Source organism: Pelophylax lessonae (assembly GCF_965119305.1).
Source record: "Pelophylax lessonae genome assembly, chromosome: 4".
Taxonomy (NCBI): Eukaryota; Metazoa; Chordata; class Amphibia; order Anura; family Ranidae; genus Pelophylax; species Pelophylax lessonae.
Window position 1 is genome coordinate 235,645,123 of NC_138771.1, and position 23,063 is coordinate 235,668,185.

Consider the following 23,063-nt stretch of genomic DNA (forward strand, 5'->3'; position numbering starts at 1 on the left):
TCTCTCACTCTTTCTCTCTCTCACTCTCTCTCTCTCTCTCTCTCTCTGCTGATAGGTACCTTTAGCATTAGGGAGGATACTTTAGTGGTACCAAAAAATCTTTTGTACTGTAAGGTCTTCCTTTTCCCTATGGAGCCTCAGGGTCACATCTTCCCCACTGACCCCCTCATGGAGGTGACGGGTTTCCCATGGTTGCACTACCAGTGGTCCTCCAGTCCTTAGTATCCCGGATGGAAGTGGCGTGTGGGCAAAGGCCCAGGAGGAAGCGTCCCCCACCTTCCCCTGCTCAGTATGTCCCATCTGATTCTGAACCTGATGGCGCCGTGGATGGGGCCTGTCCGTGGGGACTTAATATCACACCCCCTGATCTGTTCCGACAGCGAGAATGATTCCTCCACGGGTGCAACATAGGTCCTCCATGAGCTTATATGGCCACGGACATGACTGTGTCTTTTGGTACGCATAAGTCACCTCGCACACCAAGGGTGTTTCCTTATGTGCCTTATTTTGACAGGTTTACCTTTAAGGAATGTGAACAACCAAAGTTACCCTTTGTGGCCCCCAAACGTTTTGCAGTATGTTACCCTTTTTGAGGACTATAGACAAAAAAGGCAGCGCTCATAGAATAACATAAGGTGTAAATGAATATATGAAAGTCCACTTCAAGCTGTCGAAATGAGTTGTATAATCCACCGACAACACCCTTAACGTGTGACAATCCGTCTATGAAATAACAGGGACAGTGAAGACCTCCACCACACACAAAGTAGCCTGCTGGCCTCTTACCAGATGGGTATGACCACCGCTCTCACAATGGTCACACAACGCTTGTTGTTATAAAGCTTGATAATCGACCCTGAAAGCCTCTGAGGTTGACAATAGCTCCAAATATCATTGAGCCTCCTGTCAGACCTAAATTCTTTGCTGATAAAGATGTTTTTTATCCCTGCAGACGTTGTGCCGTCTGCTCCATCAACCATTTGAAGCAGAGGAGGTACACCCAATTTTCGTGCAATAAGACCAGCATAACATATGACATCAAATGTTTTGCCACTTGCGCGACTAAAAGGGTGGTGTATTTGATAACTTGCCCCTGTGGGCTACACTACGTAGGGTGTACAATTAGAGAATTTAGAGTGCGAATGAATGAGCACATTGGGAATATCCGGAGGGGATTCCCGAAACACAATTTGTCAAAACATTATGACAAGTACAATGGGAGGGACCCCTCTGGGACCTCTTTTATGGTGATCGATCTCTTCCAATCCAATTCGAGAGGAGACCACCTACGTAGGGGTATCTCGCGGTTGGAGACTAAATGGATACATCTCCTAAAAAGTCTTAGGCCGTCAGGCTTGAATGTCGAACTTGACATCAATTCTTTTATTAACAATAGCTGATTCTGATTCGTTTAGTGTCATGTACTTACTTGTATTTTATATATTTATGATATATTTATATATATTTTTATATTTTTATTCATGATATTTCACATTATGTCTTTTTACATTCTTATATGTAATGTGACAGATTTATGATATGTTAATAATATGTGCCTTGTTTTGTTATAAGATTTTTTTGCATTTTCCTGCTTGTGACCTCGTCCCTGCTACATGCTATATGTTTTCACTTTTAGCCTTTTAAATATATTATGTGTATTCCTTTTTTCCCCACTATATTTTTGAATAAGCGGGTTGGTTCACCATCTATTATTTTAATGATGATTTCAATTATGAGATTGTCCATGGTGGGTTAAAACTTTTTGAAATGGCCAACCGTCAAATCTGATGGCTTTAAAGCTTTTTCTCCCTCATGGGTAATTTGGGCACGATTCTATACTGCATGCTTTCAGCGGGAGTATGACCACTACTGTAGTGAGATGCACATCTCCTGGTGTATGCGTATGTATTCATAGGTACACTTCTCATGCAGCTGTCTCGTCCCCCCCATTATGGAGAATTGGCCGGTTTCAATGGTTTTTAGTGAACTTCCGGTTTTCGCCCTGCTTGCGTTCCAGGAGTTTGTTTTGCTTCCTGGTTCGGCCCAGAGGGTTCTTCCGGTTTAGGTGTGACTGTAGCGGAAGTATCCGCCCCATTGCGGTCCACCAATTCCTTTTATTCCTTGTCTGTGGTTTAGAGGAAGTTCCGGGTCAAGGACTCCAGCGGGCGTGTCCGGATGTTTATGCTTCCTCTTTCCTGTTTCAATCACTGTGGTTTAGAGGAAGTTCTGGGTCAAGGGCTCCAGCGGGCGTGTCCGGATGTTTAGGCTTCCTCTTTCCTGTTTCAATCACTATTTAAGACGTCTCCCGATGCCGATCCCTCCCCCCCTGATGACGCAGTTGCCTGCGAAACATGTAGGCGGAGCTTCAGCATGGTTCGACGTCACAAGCTGGAAGTGCTTTACTGCTACAGTGGTTTTATTGATTCAAGGCTGTTTTATGATGATGTATCTGGTGAGTGCATTTTACTTTCAATAAACATACACCTGTGAAAACGTACTTCACCATGGTCTTCCCCCTGTTTTTTAACTGCTGGGAGTGATTGTGCCTGGCTACTTCTACTTTGGGATCCGACATTTGAATTGGGAGCACCTATTGGAAGGCTATCAGGGTCGATTATCAAGCTTTATAACAACAAGCGTTGTGTGACCATTGTGAGAGCGGTGGTCATACCCATCTGGTAAGAGGCCAGCAGGCTACTTTGTGTGTGGTGGAGGTCTTCACTGTCCCTGTTATTTCATAGACGGATTGTCACACGTTAAGGGTGTTGTCGGTGGACTATACAACTCATTTCGACAGCTTGAAGTGGTTTTTCATATATTCATTTACACCATATGTTATTCTATGAGCGCTGCATTTTTTGTCTATAGTTCTTTATCACATTGTGGTTAATGCTGGCTGCTAATCTTTGAGAGCGTGGATATTCAACAATTTTATACCCTTTTGAGGACTCACTTTTTAAAAAGTGGACTAGTCCACCCATGGTGGACCCTCCGTTTTCCAGGTTGAATAAAGCAACAATGATCCCAGTAGAGGAATCCTTTAAAGAACCAGCTGACAGAAAAGCAGAGGCTCTGGCACGTAGCATGTTTACTATGGCTGGTACGGCATTGCAGCCAGTCTTGGCCTTGGTCCTGGTGTCTCAGACCCTAACTAAATGGGCCAAACTTTTGCACCAGGGTCTAGGGGGTGAGCAGGTTCCCGCTGCTTATGTTGATTTAGTGGACCAGTTGGTCCAGGGGCTGCAGTTTATTATTGATTCAGCTTTGGATACAGCTCCTGTGCTGTCCAAGATTTCTGTTTCAGCGGTGGTGATTACGTGTGTGCTGTGGCTTAAGAATTGGTCTGCTAACCAAGCCTCCAAGAAAGCTGTCATTGATCTGCCCTTTCAAGGTGAACATCTGTTTGGGGCTACTCTGGATGACATCGTTAACCTCCCTAGCGGTATTCCCGAGAGTTGCTTGGGGTTAAATTTCAGTGGCAAAAGCGGTAAACCCGAGCCACACTCAGGGTACCGCTAGGAAGATCACTGGATCCTGGAAGAGAGGGTACTCACCTTGTCCCCGGGATCCAGCGATGTATCCCGGCAGTTTGCGGCGGCCGGATCTTCCCCCAGATGCTCTGTGCCCCGGCTTCTGTCTCCTGCGACGTGATGCTCGCAGGTGGGTGGAACCGGCGGCAAATTCAAACAGTAAAACACACCAAACACACTGATACATTACAAAATAAAATGAATTCACAGTAGTTTGCCCCTCAGTGCCCTTTCCTGTAGTTTTACTGTACTTTATATATATATATATATATATATATATATATATATATATTTATTTATAGTTATTAAATTATAATTTATGATTTTGTGTTTCAAACTTTATCATACCCGCGATGTTCTAAAGAAGAACGCACAGTAAAAAAAAATCATATGTAAATAGTTGGTTTGGGCTGCTCGTTCTTAAGAATTACATGCAAAATAATGGTACCGCTTTCAGCACCTAAAATCGGAAAGAATCATACTGCCAGGGAGGTTAAGGATCCAACAGGGTACCTTCCTGCCACAATATAGGAAAGGGAAGGAGCCTCATCGCAGACAGGGGCCCTCCTCCTCAGCCCATGGAAAGTTCTTTTGTGCTTCTAGGACTGCACATAAGGGAAATTGATTTCTCAAATCTTCCCTGGGAGATTCCAAGCAACTTTGGTCTGGTAAGCGTAGAGCTGGCTTCCCTGGACCCCTAGACAAGACCCCTTCAGCATGAAGGTCTGCCTTCACCCATAACTGGGGTGGGGGGACATCTTTGTGGGTTTCTGTTCCCATGGACCTCCTTTTGTAAGCATGAAGGGGATCTAAGAAAAATATTCTTTTGGGGCTACCAAAAAAGGGGTGGACGGCAAACTTTGTCCATTTTGGGTTTTTTGGCCCTGAGTCTCCTTGTGCGAATATAATTCCTGCAAAGGTTAGGGTGACATCCAAGCTACATAAGGTCCCCTCTATCCCTGTCCAGGAAATGAAATTACCTAGGTTTGATTTAAATTCTGACCAGGTTGGTCCTTCCTCTGAACAAACTTCAGGAACCACAGGCTTGCGATTCATTGGCTTCTTTCACACAGACAGTTTTCTCTCCTGATTTGCATGCAGGTTCTGGGTCTGGTGGTGTCCACCTTTAAGACAGTTCTTTTTGCACAGTCCTACATACAGCTCCTTCAACAGGTTAGGCTGCACAGGAGGTTAGTGAAAGGTCAAGCTTCTTCCGCGGTTCCTGTGAGGAATCCTGTGAGTAAATGTTCCTTGGGGGCTACCTCTCAGAGATGTCCCAAAGGCTGATCTACCATCCTGCTTTAAAGTCCCTGCTTTTAATGGCTTAGCTATTGAAAGCCAGCTACTGAGGGATAGAGGTTTGTCTGAATCGGTGATCCCTATTATGGTTAAGGCAAGGAAGTCGACTTCCAGCAAGATATACAATCTTACGTGGAAAACATACATTTCTTGGTGTGAGTCGATTGGCGCTCATCCTCGATCCTTTTCTGTGGCTCGGATCGTAACCTATCTTCAACGGGGGCGTTGAGCAGAAGTTGGCCTAGATTACCATCAAGAGCCAAGTATCTGCCTTGGCAATCTTCTTTCAGCGACCCCTAGTCATGCACTCTTTTGTTCATACCTTCACTCAGGGGGTTTGACATGTAGCTCCACCTGTATGGTCTTTCTTGCCGCCATGAGATTTAAACGTACTGCTCTCGGTTTTCCAGAAACCTCTATTTGAGAATATACGGGATATTCCCTTGCCTACGTTGTCCCAAAAGGTGGCATTCTTGGTGGCTATTACCTCGGCCTGCAGGGTTTCGGAGTTGGCAGCACTATCCTGTTGTATTTAGTGGTCCATAGAGATAAAATGGCTCTTCGTCCCTGTCCATCACTCCTGCCGAAAGTTGTCTCTGACTTCCATTTGAATAAGGACATCCCAAGGAATTTGATTTGCAAGCCTCAGATGTGGTTCGGGTGATTTGGGTGTATCTAGCAGCTACGTAGTCCTTACGGAGGTCTGACTTGCTTTTTGTTGTTACACAAGCACCAAGGAAAGTGCTGGCTGCTTCTTCAGGTACCATCACCAGGGAGGTCAGACAGATGGTGACTCAGTCCAATGCTATTAAAGGTCAGGTTCCTCCTTTCCCTGTCATGGCGCATTCTACTCGGGCGCTGAGTACTTTTTGAGCCTTCAGTCATGAAGCGTCAGTTTCTCCAGTTTGCCAGGTGGCCACTTGGTCGTTGGTGCATACCTTCACAAATTTCTTCAAAGTAGATAAGTTGGGATCTGCGGATACTTCTTTCGGCTGCATGGTTTTGCAGACTGATGTTTAAGAGGGGCTGTTCCCTCTTGAGGGATGTTTTTCTTTACATTTTTATTTTTCAGGTGGGGCTCCTGTGACCCGGTTAAGGCTCCTGTGTCCTGGTTAGGGCTCTTGTGTTCAGCCTTGGGTTATTCTCTCCACCCCTCATTTTCTTTTTGGCACTGCTTTTGGACATCCCAGTAGTTATGATTTATGGAGGGCTGTGTCCATCGATGAACGTAAGAGAAAATGGGATTTTTGTACTTAACCATAAAATCCATTTCACTGAGTTTGACGGACGCATCTCCCACCCCTCTAAGGAGTTTTTGATAATTCTAATACTGCTTGCTACTAAATTGAATACCTAGAGCAAAGGGGGGGGGGGGTATATACCAACTGAGGAAGGCCCATGGGCGTAGCCAAGTGTTTTTTCTTCTGCCTAGTCCTACTCCTGGAGAAGGCAATATAACCCAGTAGTTATGATGTATGGAGCGCTGTGCCCATTGCTGAACTCTGAGAAATGGATTTTATGGTAAGTACAAAATCCCATTTTTCTCAGGGCTGTTTTGTTTTTTTGTACATGTAATAATAAGTTGCTCCTCATAAACCAGAGAACCCCAATTATTATCTGTAGCAATTATTATCCAGTAAAATGAACACCAATATAAGTGAAATAGAATGTTGCACTTAAAAATCAATGCACTTTGTGTTGTCAACATGTCTCATGATTCATTTGTAGAAATGTGCTGCAATACTAAAGAGAAATATTCTGTGCAGTCTGCGGTGATGTAGTGCCTATTTTTAATATGAACGGTTTCATAGCAACAGCAGGACATGACCATTTCAGAGTCATTATATTAAGTATGTCAAATTTAGCTGATGATAGGATAAATTGTGTTGGATATGTTTGGCTGTATATTAATGCTGCATACAAAATGTGAGTCTACTGAATGTCAGAACTGACCTGTGTAATAATAATAAAAACTGTATGTCATTTCAGAGTCCCGTTTTATACTCCTCCCTATTGTCCTCCACCACCTCCACATGCATCTGCAGGAGCATAAAGATCTAGTAATGTGCGCACGTATCCTTAGCAACATGTTTTGTCTAAGCAAGAAAAACAGCTCAGTAAGTAATTGCAAGACATTTATTATATACATTACCATTCAGCATGCTGAACAGTAATCCAAAACAGACTGTACACCACTTCTACAGTAATCTATATATAGGAGAAGTGCACTGCAGGTGCTTGGCGTACAGCTGTAGAGTTTGTTATTTTCCCCCTCTACATTTTATTAAAATAGCATACTGTGGTTCAAGGCCTCATCTTTGATCACAAATTAACTTTCAAAGGTTTGAATTTATGATTATATGCTGGGTCTAATCTGATTGCTAAATCGGATGCAGTGCCAATTTTCCTGGTTCCAGATAAAGTTCTACTGACAGCAAACTGCTAAATGGAAAGGTAAAAAATATATGTTTACCTGTCATGTGATTTGTTCTCCTATACACAGCCAATCTGTGTCTAAAGATTTACTCACACATGCCCCATTGCATAATCCCAAATTCCCTGGTTCAATAATGCAGTTTACTAGATAACATTTCACCCTCCGTTAATCAAAAGCATTACCTCTGTCCAATGAGCAGGGGGATCAACCAGGAAATAGCAGAAGGGTCTTTCTGACTAGTACGTGAGCATGATCAGAACCACAAACCCAAAACTAAAACAGTGAACCTATATATATATATTTAAAATGTATTTCGCTTGTGTTTTATTTTAAAAATATGTGCTGTATTTCATGTTAAGACTGGCTCCACACAAAGCAGATTTGTCTGTTTTGGGTGAATGTTACTAGTTGGGTTGTCTTACTTGCCACCTTCTTATAATAAAACATCATTGTATGCAATATATCCCTGTGGTAGTTTTGCATCTTTTTTTTTTTAAATCAGGCAAAAACTTTATTAAAGATGTCAAACAAAACATCAACACACAAAAAAAAAAAGAACAGAAATACAGAGTCCAGAATACGTACAGTACTCAAGTGCATGAAAAAACTTGCAGTAATAGCAAACATATTTACCAACATAGATCCCCATATGTGACAGGAAAACATACAATAGTCCGACCCAACTGCCCCGCGCCCCCACCAGATACAGCAACCTCAAGCAGAGCAGACAGTGATCTTTCGTGTAACAATGGTCCCGGGGTCTCACCTCACCCCCGCCAAAAGATTGTTCAGAACCAACTCCACCGGGGCAAGCCCCGGCACAGCCAGCCACGGAGCCCACAGGTGGTCAAATTTACCCACGCTGCCCCTATGTTGATATATATACTTCTCTAATCTAAGTGTATCACCCATAGCCGCAACCCATTCCTTAACCAGTGGGGCCCTTGGTGAAATCCATCGCCTCAGTATCAATTTCCTTGCCTGAAACAGAGCTCGCCCGATGGCCTGCAGGGCCAGCTCCGGGGCCTGAACTCCCCAAAGAACACCCAACAGACAAACCTTAGGGTCCTCCGGTATCGTAACCCCGAAGGCCCCCGAGAGCGTCGAGAGTACTCCCTTCCAATAGACATGAAGTTTGGGGCAGCGCCATAGAAGATGCATTAAGTCTCCGTGGTCCCGCATACATCGACCACAGTTGGGAGAATCTCTCCTCCCCATCCTGAACAGCCGGGCTGGTGTGTAATGAGTCCTGTACAAAATGTATAGTTGAGACAATCTCTGAGCCACATTCAGAGAGCTCAGCTGCACAGCCTGCAGAGCCTCCTCCCATTGTTCATCCTCAAATACCCCCACATCCGCCTCCCACCGGGGAACCACTCGAAGAGGGTGTCGATCCATGAAGGAGCTCATTAGTAGAGAATAACAATGGGAAATAAACCCCCTAAAATCAGAAACCGTAGACATAAAATGAAATATCGGGGCGGGAAAGTGAGTCCAAAGATCATCCCCCCCCTGGGCCTTAACGGCATGTGCCAACTGTACATAATAAAAGTGCATGGACCTGGGGAGACGAAATTCCTCCCGAAGTGCAGCAAAAGATCTGAGCACCCCACCGCTGAATATATGTGTCATATGAGAGATGCCATGTCCCAGCCACTTAGCTCCGTACGGCAATCCAGCCAGCTCCGGGTATCTGGCATTCTTCCAGATAGGGCTATAGTCCGTATATCCCAGTACCTGCTGCAGCTGACGAGCCTTGTTCCAGGTCTTTTGCATAAGGACATAGGTCGGATAGCGCTTACTAGACTTCCCGAATCGCAAGGATTCCAATTGGGCCGCCACATCTCCCCTGCCCACAATGTGGGCCACAAGGCCTGCAATTGACCCCTCTCCCTTCTCACTCATGACCCGTGCAATATGCTGAAGTTGGGAGGCTAAGTAGTACAGCCAGGGATTTGGAACTGCTAGACCCCCAAGCTCCTTAGGTCGCTGAAGGTGCTCCAACTTTATACGAGGGCTCTTGCTCAGCCACAGAAATGATCTAAAAATGGTATTGACAACCTGGAACAGTCTCAGGGGGACCACGACCGGGGAGGTGTGAAGGGCGAAGAGCAGCTGGGGCATGAGAATCATTTTTATGAGGTTGGCCCTGCCCACCAGTGACATGCGCAACCTCGACCAGACCTTTATCTTATCCCTAAAGCGGGCGAGGAGGGGAGATAGGTTAAGACGGGCAAAGTCTAAGGGCTGTGGGGTCACCTGCACCCCCAAGTAACGAAACTCAGTGGAGACAGGAATCCCCGTTACCCCCACTTCCTGGGAACCCTCGGGATCATCTAGCAGCATCAAGGAGGATTTGGACCAATTAATAAGCAGGCCCGAAAACGAGCCAAACGTAGTAATAACCTCCATAGCCTCCTTCAGAGAACCAGAGGTATCGCCTAACAGAAGCATGGTATCATCCGCGTATAGCATGATCTTTTCCTCCAAGGGGCCGTATCGGAATCCCACTATGTTCTGATTGGACCTAATCAGGGCAGCTAGAGGCTCTATCGCCAGGGCAAAGATTAAGGGGGACAGGGGGCACCCCTGCCTAGTTCCCCTAAACAAGGAGAAGGGATGGGACACCCTACCACCCTCCCGGATAGCGGCCACCGGGGCCTGGTACAACAGTTTTACCCATGAAATAAAGTTCTCACCAAAGCCAAACTTGGACATGACCACCCACAAGTAGTCCCACTCTACACTGTCAAATGCCTTTTGCGCATCGAGTGATAGCAATGCCCTACTGCCCCCATTGTCTGCCGGGGATTGTATGTTCAGGAATAAGCGGCGCAGGTTAATGGACGTCGACTTGTGCGGCATAAAGCCCGATTGATCAGCATGTACAATAGAAGCAACTACCCGGTTAAGTCGCAGCGCAAGAGCCTTCGCCAGGATCTTAATGTCACTCTGCAGGAGCGAGATAGGACGGTAGGACCCGGGGTCCAGACCGTCCTTCCCCGGCTTCAAGAGGAGGATAACATTAGCCCTACACATAGAAGGTGGCAACCTCATATTCCGCTTGGCCTCCAAAAAGGCCTCCAGAAGATGTGGCAACGTCTCCTCCGCATACTCCTTGTATACCTCCATTGGCAGCCCATCCTCCCCCGGAGCTTTACAGTTAGGGAAGGAAGCCGACGCAGTCTGAAGCTCCTTCAGGGTAAGGGGAGCCTCCAGTTCAGCTCTCTCCAGATCTGACAGGCAGGGCAGGGAGATGGCATCTACATACTCCGAGAGTTCAGCAGCAGTGTGTCCCTGTCTAGACTGGTATAGGGTAGCGTAAAATGCCCTCAACACCTCCATAACCGGATCCGGGGTGTTCACAACCCGGCCCCCATCACCCATGAGTGCCCCAATGGAAGGCGACGTTTGATGAGAGTGGGCAATCCTGGCCAACAACCTGCCCGTGGTTTCCCCCTCCTCATAGTACGCCTGCCGTTGAAAAAACCTCCTACGTTCAGCCCCAGAGGAATTTATACGAACCAGAGCCTCCTGAGCAGCCAGCCAGCCCTCTCGGTTAGTCTCAGATGGGTCCGCAATGTAGCGGGCCTCCAGCTGAGTCGCCAAACCCTCAGCCTGCTCCCCCAGAGCCGCTGTGTTCCTCTTGATGGCCTGTACCTCCCTGATGAATAAACCCCGTAGATAGGCCTTAAAAGCTTCCCACTGTACACCCCGCCCACCCGCAGCATCATGTACCTGCCAGAACTCCCGCATAGCCTCTCTAAGCCTATCATGTGAGGGGAACAAGTGCAACCAGAAGGCATTAAGTTTCCACGGCGCCCTCTGCAGGGTAGCGGAGGGGCGCACAGCTAGACACAGCACCAGAGGGGAATGATCCGAGACCCCCCTGGGGGCATATTCAACCTTGTCAACATATCTAATGGCAGAGGAGGAGCAGAGGCACAAATCGATACGTGATAAAGAGGTGTGGGTTTTGGAAAAGCAGGAGAAGACCCTGGTCCCCGGGTTGCGGAGTCGCCAGATGTCCGTCCAACCCACTTCCTCAGCGAATTTCGCCAAGGCCGATCGGCCCATGCCTCCACTCCCCAGTGCAGAAGAATGTCGGTCCAGCTGCGCGTCCCATACACAATTAAAGTCCCCCAGTACATAGACCGGAACCTCCGGGTGGCTCAGAGTATAGGATACAAGCTGACGAAGGACCTCCCCATGGAACGGGGGAGGAATATAAATAAAGGCCAGAATACAGTGTAAGGTATACAATTTACAGTATAGAAATACAAACCGTCCCTCCCTGTCAACTAGACTATGATGTTCCTGAAAGTCAAGGGACCGATGGACTAACACACTCACCCCACGAGAGTAGGAGGTGTGCGTGGAGTGGTATTCCCAGCCCGCCCAGGCATAATGCAACCAGGATCGCGACTCAGCATCCAGGTGAGTCTCCTGTAACGAACAGATGGCTGGAAAATGCCTGCGCAGGGTCGAGGAAACCATGGAACGCTTAAGTGGGTCCCTCAGCCCCCTAACATTCCAGGAAATAACCGGGACAGCCGTCATGGTGGGCGACAGAGCAGCACAAGCCCCGGCGGGGCTGGGACACCGATCAGCGGACATCGTACAAGACAGGGTACAAAATAGGGATCTTGGCTGTCACCAGGTAAACACATAGTAAAGGTACAATTCGGACTCCAATTCAGGGAGGTCAACAGGACCATCCAACTAAACAGTGCAAAAAACCGAGCACCGTGCCGAGGGCGCCCCAACCAGCCACACAGAGTCCAACTGCCAAGGCCCTCGGACACCGGTGTCGCAGACATAGTCCTTGGGGAGCACCCCAGCTCAGCCTCCCCTCCCGTGTAGAGGACAACAGGTCTCATCCACACTGGTGAGGAAGTCATATACTGTCCAAAAGGGGATGAGAAAAATTACCCCCCACAGAAAAATAAAAAAGGGAGGTGAGGGAGAAGGAAAAAAAAAAACCAAAGAAAACCATCCAAAAAGGGGGAAAGAAGTCACAAGTACTTACAGGAACCCAAGTTTCTGCGGAATGGACAGAACCTTACAGCTCCAAGCTAGCAAACAGTAGTTCGAGTCCCAACGGTCTCCAGGATATTAGCACCTGCAAAACAGGGGTAGAACAGGGGAAGGAAAAAACAAAAACAGGGGGTAGCAGGAGAGAGGAAAAAATCACAGGTACTTCCATCTCCAGGCCGGGGGCAGAGCCCCCCAAACAGCATCCACCGGGTCATCATCGCAAAAGGGCACCTGAGAAGAATCCTCAGGCCACACCATCTTCCGGAGGCATCTGACGAGGACGAAGGGAATGCTCATTGTGGTCAATCCACGAGGAAGCTTCCGACGGATCCTCAAAGAAATGATGTTGACCCCCAGCAATAATACGGAGCTTCGCAGGATACAGCATGGCATAAGAGGCATGTAGTTTCTGCAGACGCTGTTTGACCGCGAAGAATTTCGCCCTGCTCCTCTGCACTTCAGCGGAGAAATCCGGGTAAAACGAGACCCTCACCCCATTGTACTGTATATCCCGCCGCTCTCTCGCCAGTCTCAGGATAGCCTCTTTGTCTCTATAATTAAGCAAGCGGGCAAGCATGGTCCTCGGCGGGCGGCCCGGTTGCAGGGGCCGAGGGGGAACCCTGTGGGCCCTCTCAACGGCATAAAGAGGGGAGAATGCATCCCCACCAAAGGTTTCCTTGAGCCAAGAGTCCACAAAGTCCGTGGGGTCTCTCCCCTCCACTTTCTCAGGCAGACCCACAATGCGGACATTGTTCCGCCGAAGGCGGTTCTCAACATCCTCAGCCCGCTGTTCTAGGGCCCTGGTCATGCCAGCAGTATGGCGGGACTCCCTGGTCAGGGGGGGTAGCTGGTCCTCCAAGTCACTCACTCTCCCCTCCACAGCCGTGGTGCGCTCCCGGACCTTCTGGAGGTCTTGCCGAAGAAGGGACACCGCTTCTGTCAGGCCCCCAAATTGCTTTTTGAGGTGGTCTACATTGTTGTTGCATCTGTTTACTGCCCGCAGGATATCTGCAAGGGTGGGCTGCTCCTCCACTTCCCCGTCACCCTGCTCCATCTCCTCCTCACCCTCAACAGCACAGTCTTCCACTCCAGGGCCACCCACACCCGGGCTGACAGGGCCAGAAGCACCCGCACTGGTACTGGCATCTGGGGGTCTCCCTTTCCCCACCGAGCCAGGGGACTTCTGTGCATAGTAGCGCATATCGCGCTGCGGCTCTTTGGGTGGGTGTTTCGGGGGCTTGGTGGACTTACTGGAGGTGGCGGGCTTCTCGGATCCTCTCGTCCGCTGCGGCAGGCCGTGCGCGGCGCCATCTTGGGGCCCAGACATCCCGGAGTTCTCCCGCAATTTGCGGCGGAGCATCGCCCGAAGGGCAGCCGGAGGGAGCACAGGTGTGTGCCCGACGGTACAAGGATGTCGTCGGTACCCGGTGAGCAGCTTTGGAGACCGGGGAAAGGATCGGTGTTCGGATCAGAGCGGGAGCTCAGTGAGATGCGTCCTCTCACATGCCGTTCCTGGCCACGCCCCCCTAGTTTTGCATCTTTGACTCCACCAATTGACCATAATAGGGGGGGGGGGGGGGTTAACACTCACAGCTGTATAAAACAGCTGAAAAAAAAGTGCAGGTGCCCTGAAATATGTTGTTCAGGTTAAACTTCTTGATCAAGGCTACAAATGAAAATACTATTCCATTTATGTACCACATTGTAATTTAAGGTGAGCCACTCTCGTAGGAGGGGGTTTTCGAAGGTGCCTATAAGTATTTTTTGGAGATGCATTGCCTTGCCGACTTATTTGTTGGTGAAAAATCAATTGGGAGGAGCGGCTGTTAAAAAATATCTACTCAGCATTTATGAAATAACATACAGGCAACAAGAAAAAGCTGGCTAAGCAATAAATGTAAGTTGTGTTGGGAAGGACATTTTATATATTCATGTTTGCTGATGATTCTATACAACTGAAGGAAGAACACTTTTAAATAAGTTCTTCTGAACCCTTTGGAGGATCTGGATTGGTCCATGCTGTCCTAAAGCCCTTGCCTCCCTGATAGTAAGCCTTAGCACTGCAGATGGCATTGAATTGAACACCGCATAACCACCTATCATACCACTGCAACATCCCTAAAAAATTACATAAACACGTTAAAGGTTGTGGCAAAACCTAAGGCTGTGCAAAGCTCAGTATGGGCAGGCGGAAAGGTCAGAAGATTTAAAAACAAGGCTAAAGATAATCCGTAAGTGAGTTCAGATGACTTTCTTGGGACCAGACAAGTTCAATAAAACATTTCTGCAGAGAGCAACCACAGGTGTGGTTTAATGCCCACATGCGGCACATATACTTCCCTGGGCAACCGATGTTAATGTGCTAAGAGAGCACCCAATGCATGCTCCTAGTGCCAAAACTGAGCTGTGAGACAGCTCTTGGTCCAGATTAAAGATTATTAGCTGGCGGGATCACATTCTGTGTTCACCAACCCTTCCTACCCCTGGGTGTTTAGATCTGTTTAATGGGCCATTGGGGCAGGCAGGAAAGGGTTACAGAAGAAAATTCCACTCTGTAGCATTGATAGCAAGTAATTACCACATATTTAAAATTACCTGTGGGAATTTTTTAAACCCAGGGCCGTTAATGTGTTATTCATCTGTAGATATCTCTTTGTTTTAGGAAAAGTGTGCCATGAAGGAAATTGATGTGATTGTTAACAGTCTACTGGACATTTTACTGAGGACAATTTTAGAGATTACAAGTCGACCTCAGCAGTCTGGTTCAGCAATGAGGCTACAGTTTCAAGATGTGACTGTAAGTGTTTTTTCTGGGCTGTAGATAATAACTATGCTATAAATTTCTTACTGTGGCTGAATTTTTCTGTACCAGAAGTGTCTAAGTTGTGCCCCACGTGTTTCTTGTAAAAACAGATGATATGGTGAAAACTCTTTCATGTAAAACAAAATGTAGATTGCTACATATATAAAGCAGAACATGTATCAATCATATACTGTAATAACAATGTGTGTGTGTGTACATATAGCAAAATAACTGCTACCAACGCTTATATAGCTATAGCTCGGAGTTAAAATATTACTGGCTTCCTAAGAGGCTTTTCCTGCCAGGCCCTCGATGTAGAGTGACCACTTTGATGATGTACTCCATTGTGCCAGTCCTGCTGAATGTGGGATGCATAATATTTATTCTTTCAGGGAAAGATTCAGAATCTTTAAATAAAAACTGACTTTGAGGTGGTGCAGTGCTCTTATACTGTAGTATGTGTATTAAATTATATGTATAAAATGTGTATGTATAACCTCCTTCACCACTTTTAGGAAAACTGAGATAACCTGTAACTATCACTGTATCATAGAATGCATTTAAACAAGACAGTGATTACATAAATAAAAGCCTACACTTTTTCAGGAGAGGTCCAATCCCGCCTGTCCAGTTTTTAGGCAGACTGGATTGAACCCTCCATTCTGCTCTATGGGCAGTCTGTTTACATCTGGCTACCTCTGATCCGATCCAATATAGCAAAAACAAATGGAAGAGTATCTGTTCCCCTCTGTCTGGTCCGATCGGATTGGAAGGCAGTCGTCTGTACAGCTGGATTCTACGCTCATAGAGCAGAGTGGGCTGTGTCTGCTCTGAATAAGTGGAGCTGTAATCCGGCCGCTCTGCTCAGCTCGGCTCAGCAGGGGATCAGCAGACTGATCCCCCTGCTGAGCAAACCGGAGTTGAACAGAGTCCAGCACATGTGACAGGGGCCTTAGAGCTTTATCCTAAAGCATCTAATTCCAGTGGGAGACTGAGGTGTTGACAATGTTTTACCACAATCCCCTGTCAGGGGGACCATTTGTGCTGCAGTCCACTCATCAGCCGACGGGACCTACACAGTTCTAAGTGGCTCCACCATGAATTCCTCCTCCAAATCACTCCTCCTCTCAATGGTTGTAAGCTTGGATTATTGAAACTATATAGGAAACACCAGATCAGTCAAGTTGATGTGTAAAAAGGAAGGGATCAATCAAGTTGCAAAAATATTGCAGTAAGTGTTGGACTTAGGTGTCAGTTGACAAATGCAGTGCGGAGGACCACTGGACAAAGAAACCAGACCGCTGTTTTCATGCTGTAAACAAACGTATCAACGTAACAAACAAAAGTATCTTTAATATAGTTATATAAAGTGCCACCGTAATGTACATGGTCATGGTTGAGAGGGCTGTCCCAACATTTCACTGGCCTAAATTCCCTTCCTGGTCCCATCTAGGCAAATGCTTTGAATTGTAGTATTTAAAAATTCTTCAATTGCCCTACAGTAGTCCTTTAGACATTTAACTATTGTTTTCTCCCTCTTTCTCTGTTCACTTATGAATCTTATTTGTTTTTTAGACAATTTTATGCAGAAGGCCAAATATTATATGTTTTTTTGTCTTTGTTATTGGTAATGAGGATCTTATGTCAAATGATCTATCATATGCATCCTAAATAAAGTGATTGTAAATGATCACCTTGTAAAACAACCCATTCAGTTTAAAATAAAAATGAAAGGCAAAACATTTTTGTATAGATAAAAAAAACATTATAAATACCTTTTTTCCCCCTTTTTTATAAATGATCACATTCCCTCTGTTCTCAGCTGCATAAGAGCTGGGGGAGGAGAAGCAGCAGCACACTGAACTTTCCAGTGAATGGCTGTGCAGCGGGGGCATGGCAGGACAAGTCTAATCAGTGGAGGAGAGCACACTGAGTTCCCAGCATAGCTAGAGAACTGACCACAATGTGCTTTCTTGCTTAGTGTGGTAACTTTTTATTAGGATAGCATGGGGACTAGCAAGAACACCAGGGATTTCACATAAATGAAGCAATACAAAAAGAACAGAATACTTTTTCCTATGCAGGCACATATCAGGAATATAAAATGTTGGGCTTACAAATGCTTTAAATCTGTCTGATGACTATGGGTAATTTATGTTCTTGCATTTATTTTTTTCTTTCAGGGGGGTTTTGTGGCATCTTTGCTCTCTCTGTTGAGACAAATGACAGATCGACATTACCAACAACTTCTTGAGAGCTTCAACACAAAGGAAGAGCTAAGGGTATGCCTCTTGACTTGAATATTTATTTTCCTATTTATTTATATTTTTGTAACATGACAACGGGATGTGTTTATAAGCTGTCAAATCCACCTCGTGGCCACAGCTTCTTCTGATCAGTCCATACACTAGTCATTCCCTTTTGTATTTTTGTTACACTTTTGCATGCCGTTTTTTTTTTTTTTTTTTCAGTTTAATGTAGGTGACTATAAATCTGTAGAATTTAAGGTAAAGGAACCAGTTTGGGCACAAAATAGGATAACAGGAAATTGGCTATAACAAATCAAGTATTCAGTTTTCTAACCTATTCTGGAAAATGGTAGCTAGAATTGAATTGGCTACGGAGTTTTAGTCAGCAGCAGTATTTTCCAACAGAGGGCCGAGTTTTTGATTAGTAATCAAGTTATAGAAGTATCAATTTTTTTTTCACCTCAGTTCTAGATATTTTTTAGTCAATATTTATAAATACTTTTGGCAGTGCTTTTCTGTAGTACAAGGCTTTATGATACTTGCGATGCCAATTATTGTAAAAAAAAAAAAAAAGCTTCTCAGCACGCTATACAGTAGAATGCAACATATTTGGCGTGCCCAAAAAAAGTATTTTTTTTTAAATCTGTACACTGAGTTGGCGTTCAAAATAAAGGGGCTAGCTTAACTCACATTTTATTGTATGATGTAATGCTTATTAACGCTTATACATCATAAAAGTGATGCACATGCAGTTGTGCTCATAAGTTTAAATACCCTGGCAAAACTTATGATTTCTTGGCCATGTTTCAGAGAATATGAATGAAACACAAAAACTTTTCTTTCCCTCATGGTTAGTGTTTGGCTGAAACCATTTATTATCAGTCAACTGTGTTTACTCTTTTTAAATCATAATGACAGCAGAGACTACCCAAATGACCCTGATCAAAAGTTTACATACCCCAGTTCCTAATACCATGTATTGCCCCCTTTAACATCAATGACAGCTTGAAGTCTTTGTGGTATTTGTGGATGAGGCTTTTTATCTTCTCAGATGATAAAGCTGCCCATTCTTCCTGGCAAAGAGCCTCCAGTTCCTGTAAATTATTGGGCTGTGTAGAAGATAGACTAAGCAATAGCATGCAATGTCAAGCTGCAGCTGCCAAAGCCGGCAGAATAAAAGATAAGGCTATAATCCTGTCACTTTATAAAACCCTGGTCTGCCCACATCTGGAGAATTCTGTCCAGTTCTGGTCGCCAATCCTCAGAAGGGATGTGCTGGAACTGCAGAGAACAAATTAGGGGATTGGAGGACCTTAATTACGAGAAGCGATTACAAGAGCCTAATTTCTTCTCCTTTGAGAGGGGCCTGGGAGGGGACATGATAGCGATTTACAATTACCTCAATGTTGATCCCAGCATAGGAATAAAACGAATATAGTCTCAAGGACTGCAAGAGGACACATGGCCACACAATGAGATTAGAGAAGTGGCGGTTTAAGCTTAAGCTGCGTAAGGGGTTCTTCACTGTAAGGGCGGTGAGACTGTGCAATTCTCTTCCACAATTGGTGGTAGCTGCGGGGAGTATGGCTACTTTTAAAAGACTTGAACATGCATCTCACAGATCACACTATTCAGGGTTATGGGAAATGATCACACCACTGACACACATACCCCTGCACTGGATGGACTGTTGTCTTTATTCAACTTCAACTACTATGTAACTACTGTGTATGTCTTACATGAACTGCACGTTTTAGATCTCCCCAGAGTGGCTCAATGATATTGAGGTCAGGAGACTGAGATTGCCACTCCCAAACCTTTACTTTATTCTGCTGTAACCAATGAAAGGTTGACTTGGCCTTGTGTTTAGGATCATTGTCATGTTGGAATGTCCAAATACGTCCCATGTACAGCTACCGGGCTGATGAATGCAAATTTTCCCCCAGTATTGTTTGATAACTTACTATATTCATCTTCCCATAAATTCTGACCAAATTTCCTGTGCCTTTGTAGCTCACACATCCCCAAAACATCAGCCTCTGTGTTTTACAGTAGGAATGGTGTACCTTTCACCATAGGCCTTGTTGACTCCTCTCCAAATGTAGCATTTATGGTTGTGGCCAAAAAAGCTCAATTTTGGTCTCATCACTCCAAATGACTTTCTGCCAGAAGGTTTGAGGTTTGTCTCTGTGCTGTTTGGCGTATTGTAAGCGGGATACTTTGTGGCGTTTGCATAGTGATGGCTTTCTTCTGGCAACTCGACTATGCAGCCCATCTTTCTTCAAGTGCCTCCTTATTGTGCATCTTGAAACAGCCACACCACATTTTCAGAGAGTCCTGTATTTCACCTGAACTTATTTGTGGGTTTTTCTTTGCATCCCAACAATTTTCAGTTGTGGCTGAAATTTCAGTTAGGCTACCTGACCGTGGTTTGGTTTCAACAAAACCCCTCATTTTCTTCTTCTTGATTAGAGTTTGAACACTGCTGATTGGCATTCTTAATTCCTTGGATATCTTTTTATATCCCTTTCCTGTTTTATACAGTCCAACTACCTTTTTCTGCAGATCCTTTGACAATTCTTTTGCTTTCCCCACGACTCAGAATCCAGAAACATCAGTGTAGCACTGGATGAAAGATGCAAGGGTCTCTCAGGAGTCCAGAAACTCATTCACCTTTTAGACACACACACTAATTACAAGCAATCAGTTCACAGGTGAGGATGGTTACCGTTAATAGCCATTCAAACCCCTTTGTGTCAACTTATGTGCATGTTATCAGGCCAAAATCACCAGGGTATGTAAACTTTTGATCAGCTTCATTTGAGTATTTTCTGTTGTCATTATAATTTTTTAAAAAGAGTAAACACAGTTGATTGATAATAAACGGCTTCAGCCAAATACTAACCATGAGTGAAAGAAAGGTTTTTGTATTATCATTCATATTCACGGAAAAATGGCCAAGAAATCATACATTTTGCCAGGGTATGTAAACCTATGAGATCAACTTTAACCTTCCTAGCAGTATTCCTGAGTATGGCTTGGGGTTAAATTTAAATTTAAAGATCTTCCTCCCGATGCTCTCTGTGCCCCGGCTTCCGTCTCCTGCTACGTGACATTCGCAGGGGGGTGGAACCGGCAGCAAATTCAAAAGTAAAACACACTGATACATTGCAAAATAAAATAAATTCACATTAGTTTGCCCCCCCAGCGCCCTTTCCTGCAATTGTACTGTACTTTTTATATGTGTATGTATGTATGTGTATATATATATATATATATATATATATATATATATATACAGTACCTTGCAAAAGTATTCGGCCCCCTTGAACTTTTGCCACATTTCAGGCTTCAAACATAAAGCTATAAAACTGTAATTTTTTGTGAAGAATCAACAAGTGGGACACAATCATGAAGTGGAACAAAAGTTATTGGGTATTTCAAACTTTGTTACCAAATAAAAAACTGAAAAATTGGGCGTGCAAAATTATTCAGCCCCTTTACTTTCAGTGCAGCAAACTCTCTCCAGAAGTTCAGTGAGGATCTCTGAATGATCCAATGTTGACCTAAATGACTAATGATGATAAATAGAATCCACCTGTGTGTAATCAAGTCTCCATATAAATGCACCTGCACTGTGATAGTCTCAGAGGTCCATTTAAAGCACAGAGAGCATCATGAAGAACAAGGAACACACCAGGCAGGTCCGAGATACTGTTGTGGAAAAGTTTAAAGCCGGATTTGGATACAAAAAGATTTCCCAAGCTTTAAAGATCCCAAGGAGCATTGTGCAAGCAATAATATTGAAATGGAAGGAGTATCAGACCACTGCAAATCTACGAAGACCTGGCTGTCCCTCTAAACTTTCAGCTCATACAAGGAGAAGACTGATCAGAGATGCAGCCAAGAGGCCCATGATCACTCTGGATGAACTGCAGAGATCTACAGCTGAGGTGGGAGACTCTGTCCATAGGACAACAATCAGTCGTATACTGCACAAATCTGGCCTTTATGGAAGAGTGGCAAGAAGAAAGCCATTTCTTAAAGATATCCATAAAAAGTGTTGTTTAAAGTTAGCCACAAGCCACCTGGGAGACACGCCAAACATGTGAAAGAAGGTGCTCTGGTCAGATGAAACCAAAATCGAACTTTTTGGCAACAATGCAAAACGTTATGTTTGGCGTAAAAGAAACACAGCTCATCACCCTGAACACACCACCCCCACTGTCAAACATGGTGGTGGCAGCATCATGGTTTGGGCCTGCTTTTCTTCAGCAGGGACAGGGAAGATGGTTAAAATTGATGGGAAGATGGATGGAGCCAAATACAGGACCATTCTGGAAGAAAACCTGATGGAGTCTGCAACAGACCTGAGACTGGGACGGAGATTTGTCTTCCAACAAGACAATGATCCAAAACCTAAAGCAAAATCTACAATGGAATGGTTCACAAATAAACATATCCAGGTGTTAGAATGGACAAGTCAAAGTCCAGACCTGAATCCAATCGAGAATCTGTGGAAAGAACTGAAAACTGCTGTTGACAAACGCTCTCCATCCAACCTCACTGAGCTCGAGCTGTTTTGCAAGGAGGAATGGGCAAAAATTTCAGTCTCTCGATGTGCAAAACTGATAGAGACATACCCCAAGCGACTTACAGCTGTAATCGCAGCAAAAGGTGGCGCTACAAAGGGGCTGAATAATTTTGCAAGCCCAATTTTTCAGTTTTTTATTTGTTAAAAAAGTTTGAAATATCCAATAAATTTCGTTCCACTTCATGATTGTGTCCCACTTGTTGTTGATTATTCACAAAAAATTACAGTTTTTATATCTTTATGTTTGAAGCCTGAAATGTGGCAAAAGGTTGAAAAGTTCAAGGGGGCCCAAATATTTTGCAAAGCACTATATATATATATATATATATATATATATATATATATATATATATATATGTATATATATATATATATATATATATATATATATATATATATATATATGTATACATACATGCATAAACTTATTTATAGTTATTTATTATATTATAATTTATGATTTTGTGTTTCAAACTTTATCATACCCGAGATGTTATAAAGAAGAACGCACAGTAAAAAAAAAATCATATGTAGTAAATATTTGGTTTGAGCTGCTCATTCTTAAGAATTACATGCAAAATAATGGTACCGCTTTCAGCACCTAAAATCGGAAAGAATCATACCGCCAGGGAGGTTAAGTGCAAATAGGCCATTAACGTCAAAATTAAAATGTTTAAATATTGCAATTTACAAGTCCTTAAATGTAGTGTTTTTTTTCTCTTTATTTTGACCTTGTGATACTGCAGGTAACAAAAGTCCTGTTATAAAATAACAACGCTCATTGTACTGTATCATCGGAAAAAAAGCAGCATTGGGACCCTAGGGAAGAAAGTGTTAGGGTCTTAGAATACCTCCCCACATTCCTCATATCCGTAACATGGGGTTGTTCTGTAGTTTTAAGATTCAGGATCTTAGATTTTGATAAAGAAATGCAGATTGATAGACTGGAAAACAAAGTCTTCTCCCTGAGTGACTAAGCGACACAACTTGCTTTTGAGAAAGTGGGGTTGATTAACCCCCCGGAAGATTTTACCCCCTTTCTGATCAGGGGATATTTTGCGATTCAGCACTGCGTGACTTTAACGAAGTTAAGGCCATGAGTAGCATGTTTAGG

General features: G+C 44.5%; 1 protein-coding gene across 2 annotated transcripts in view; it reads left to right on the top strand.

Annotated features, from left to right (window-relative positions):
- DOCK4 (dedicator of cytokinesis 4) overlaps positions 1 to 23,063 on the top strand; it is a 529,522-nt gene that overhangs the window by 320,961 nt on the left and 185,498 nt on the right. For both annotated transcript variants that reach the window (XM_082254719.1, XM_082254720.1), the window contains exons 24-26: positions 6,819 to 6,946; positions 14,966 to 15,100; positions 17,290 to 17,388. In XM_082254719.1, the coding sequence (XP_082110845.1) occupies positions 6,819 to 6,946; positions 14,966 to 15,100; positions 17,290 to 17,388 (362 nt within the window). The remainder of the gene's footprint in view (positions 1 to 6,818; positions 6,947 to 14,965; positions 15,101 to 17,289; positions 17,389 to 23,063) is intronic.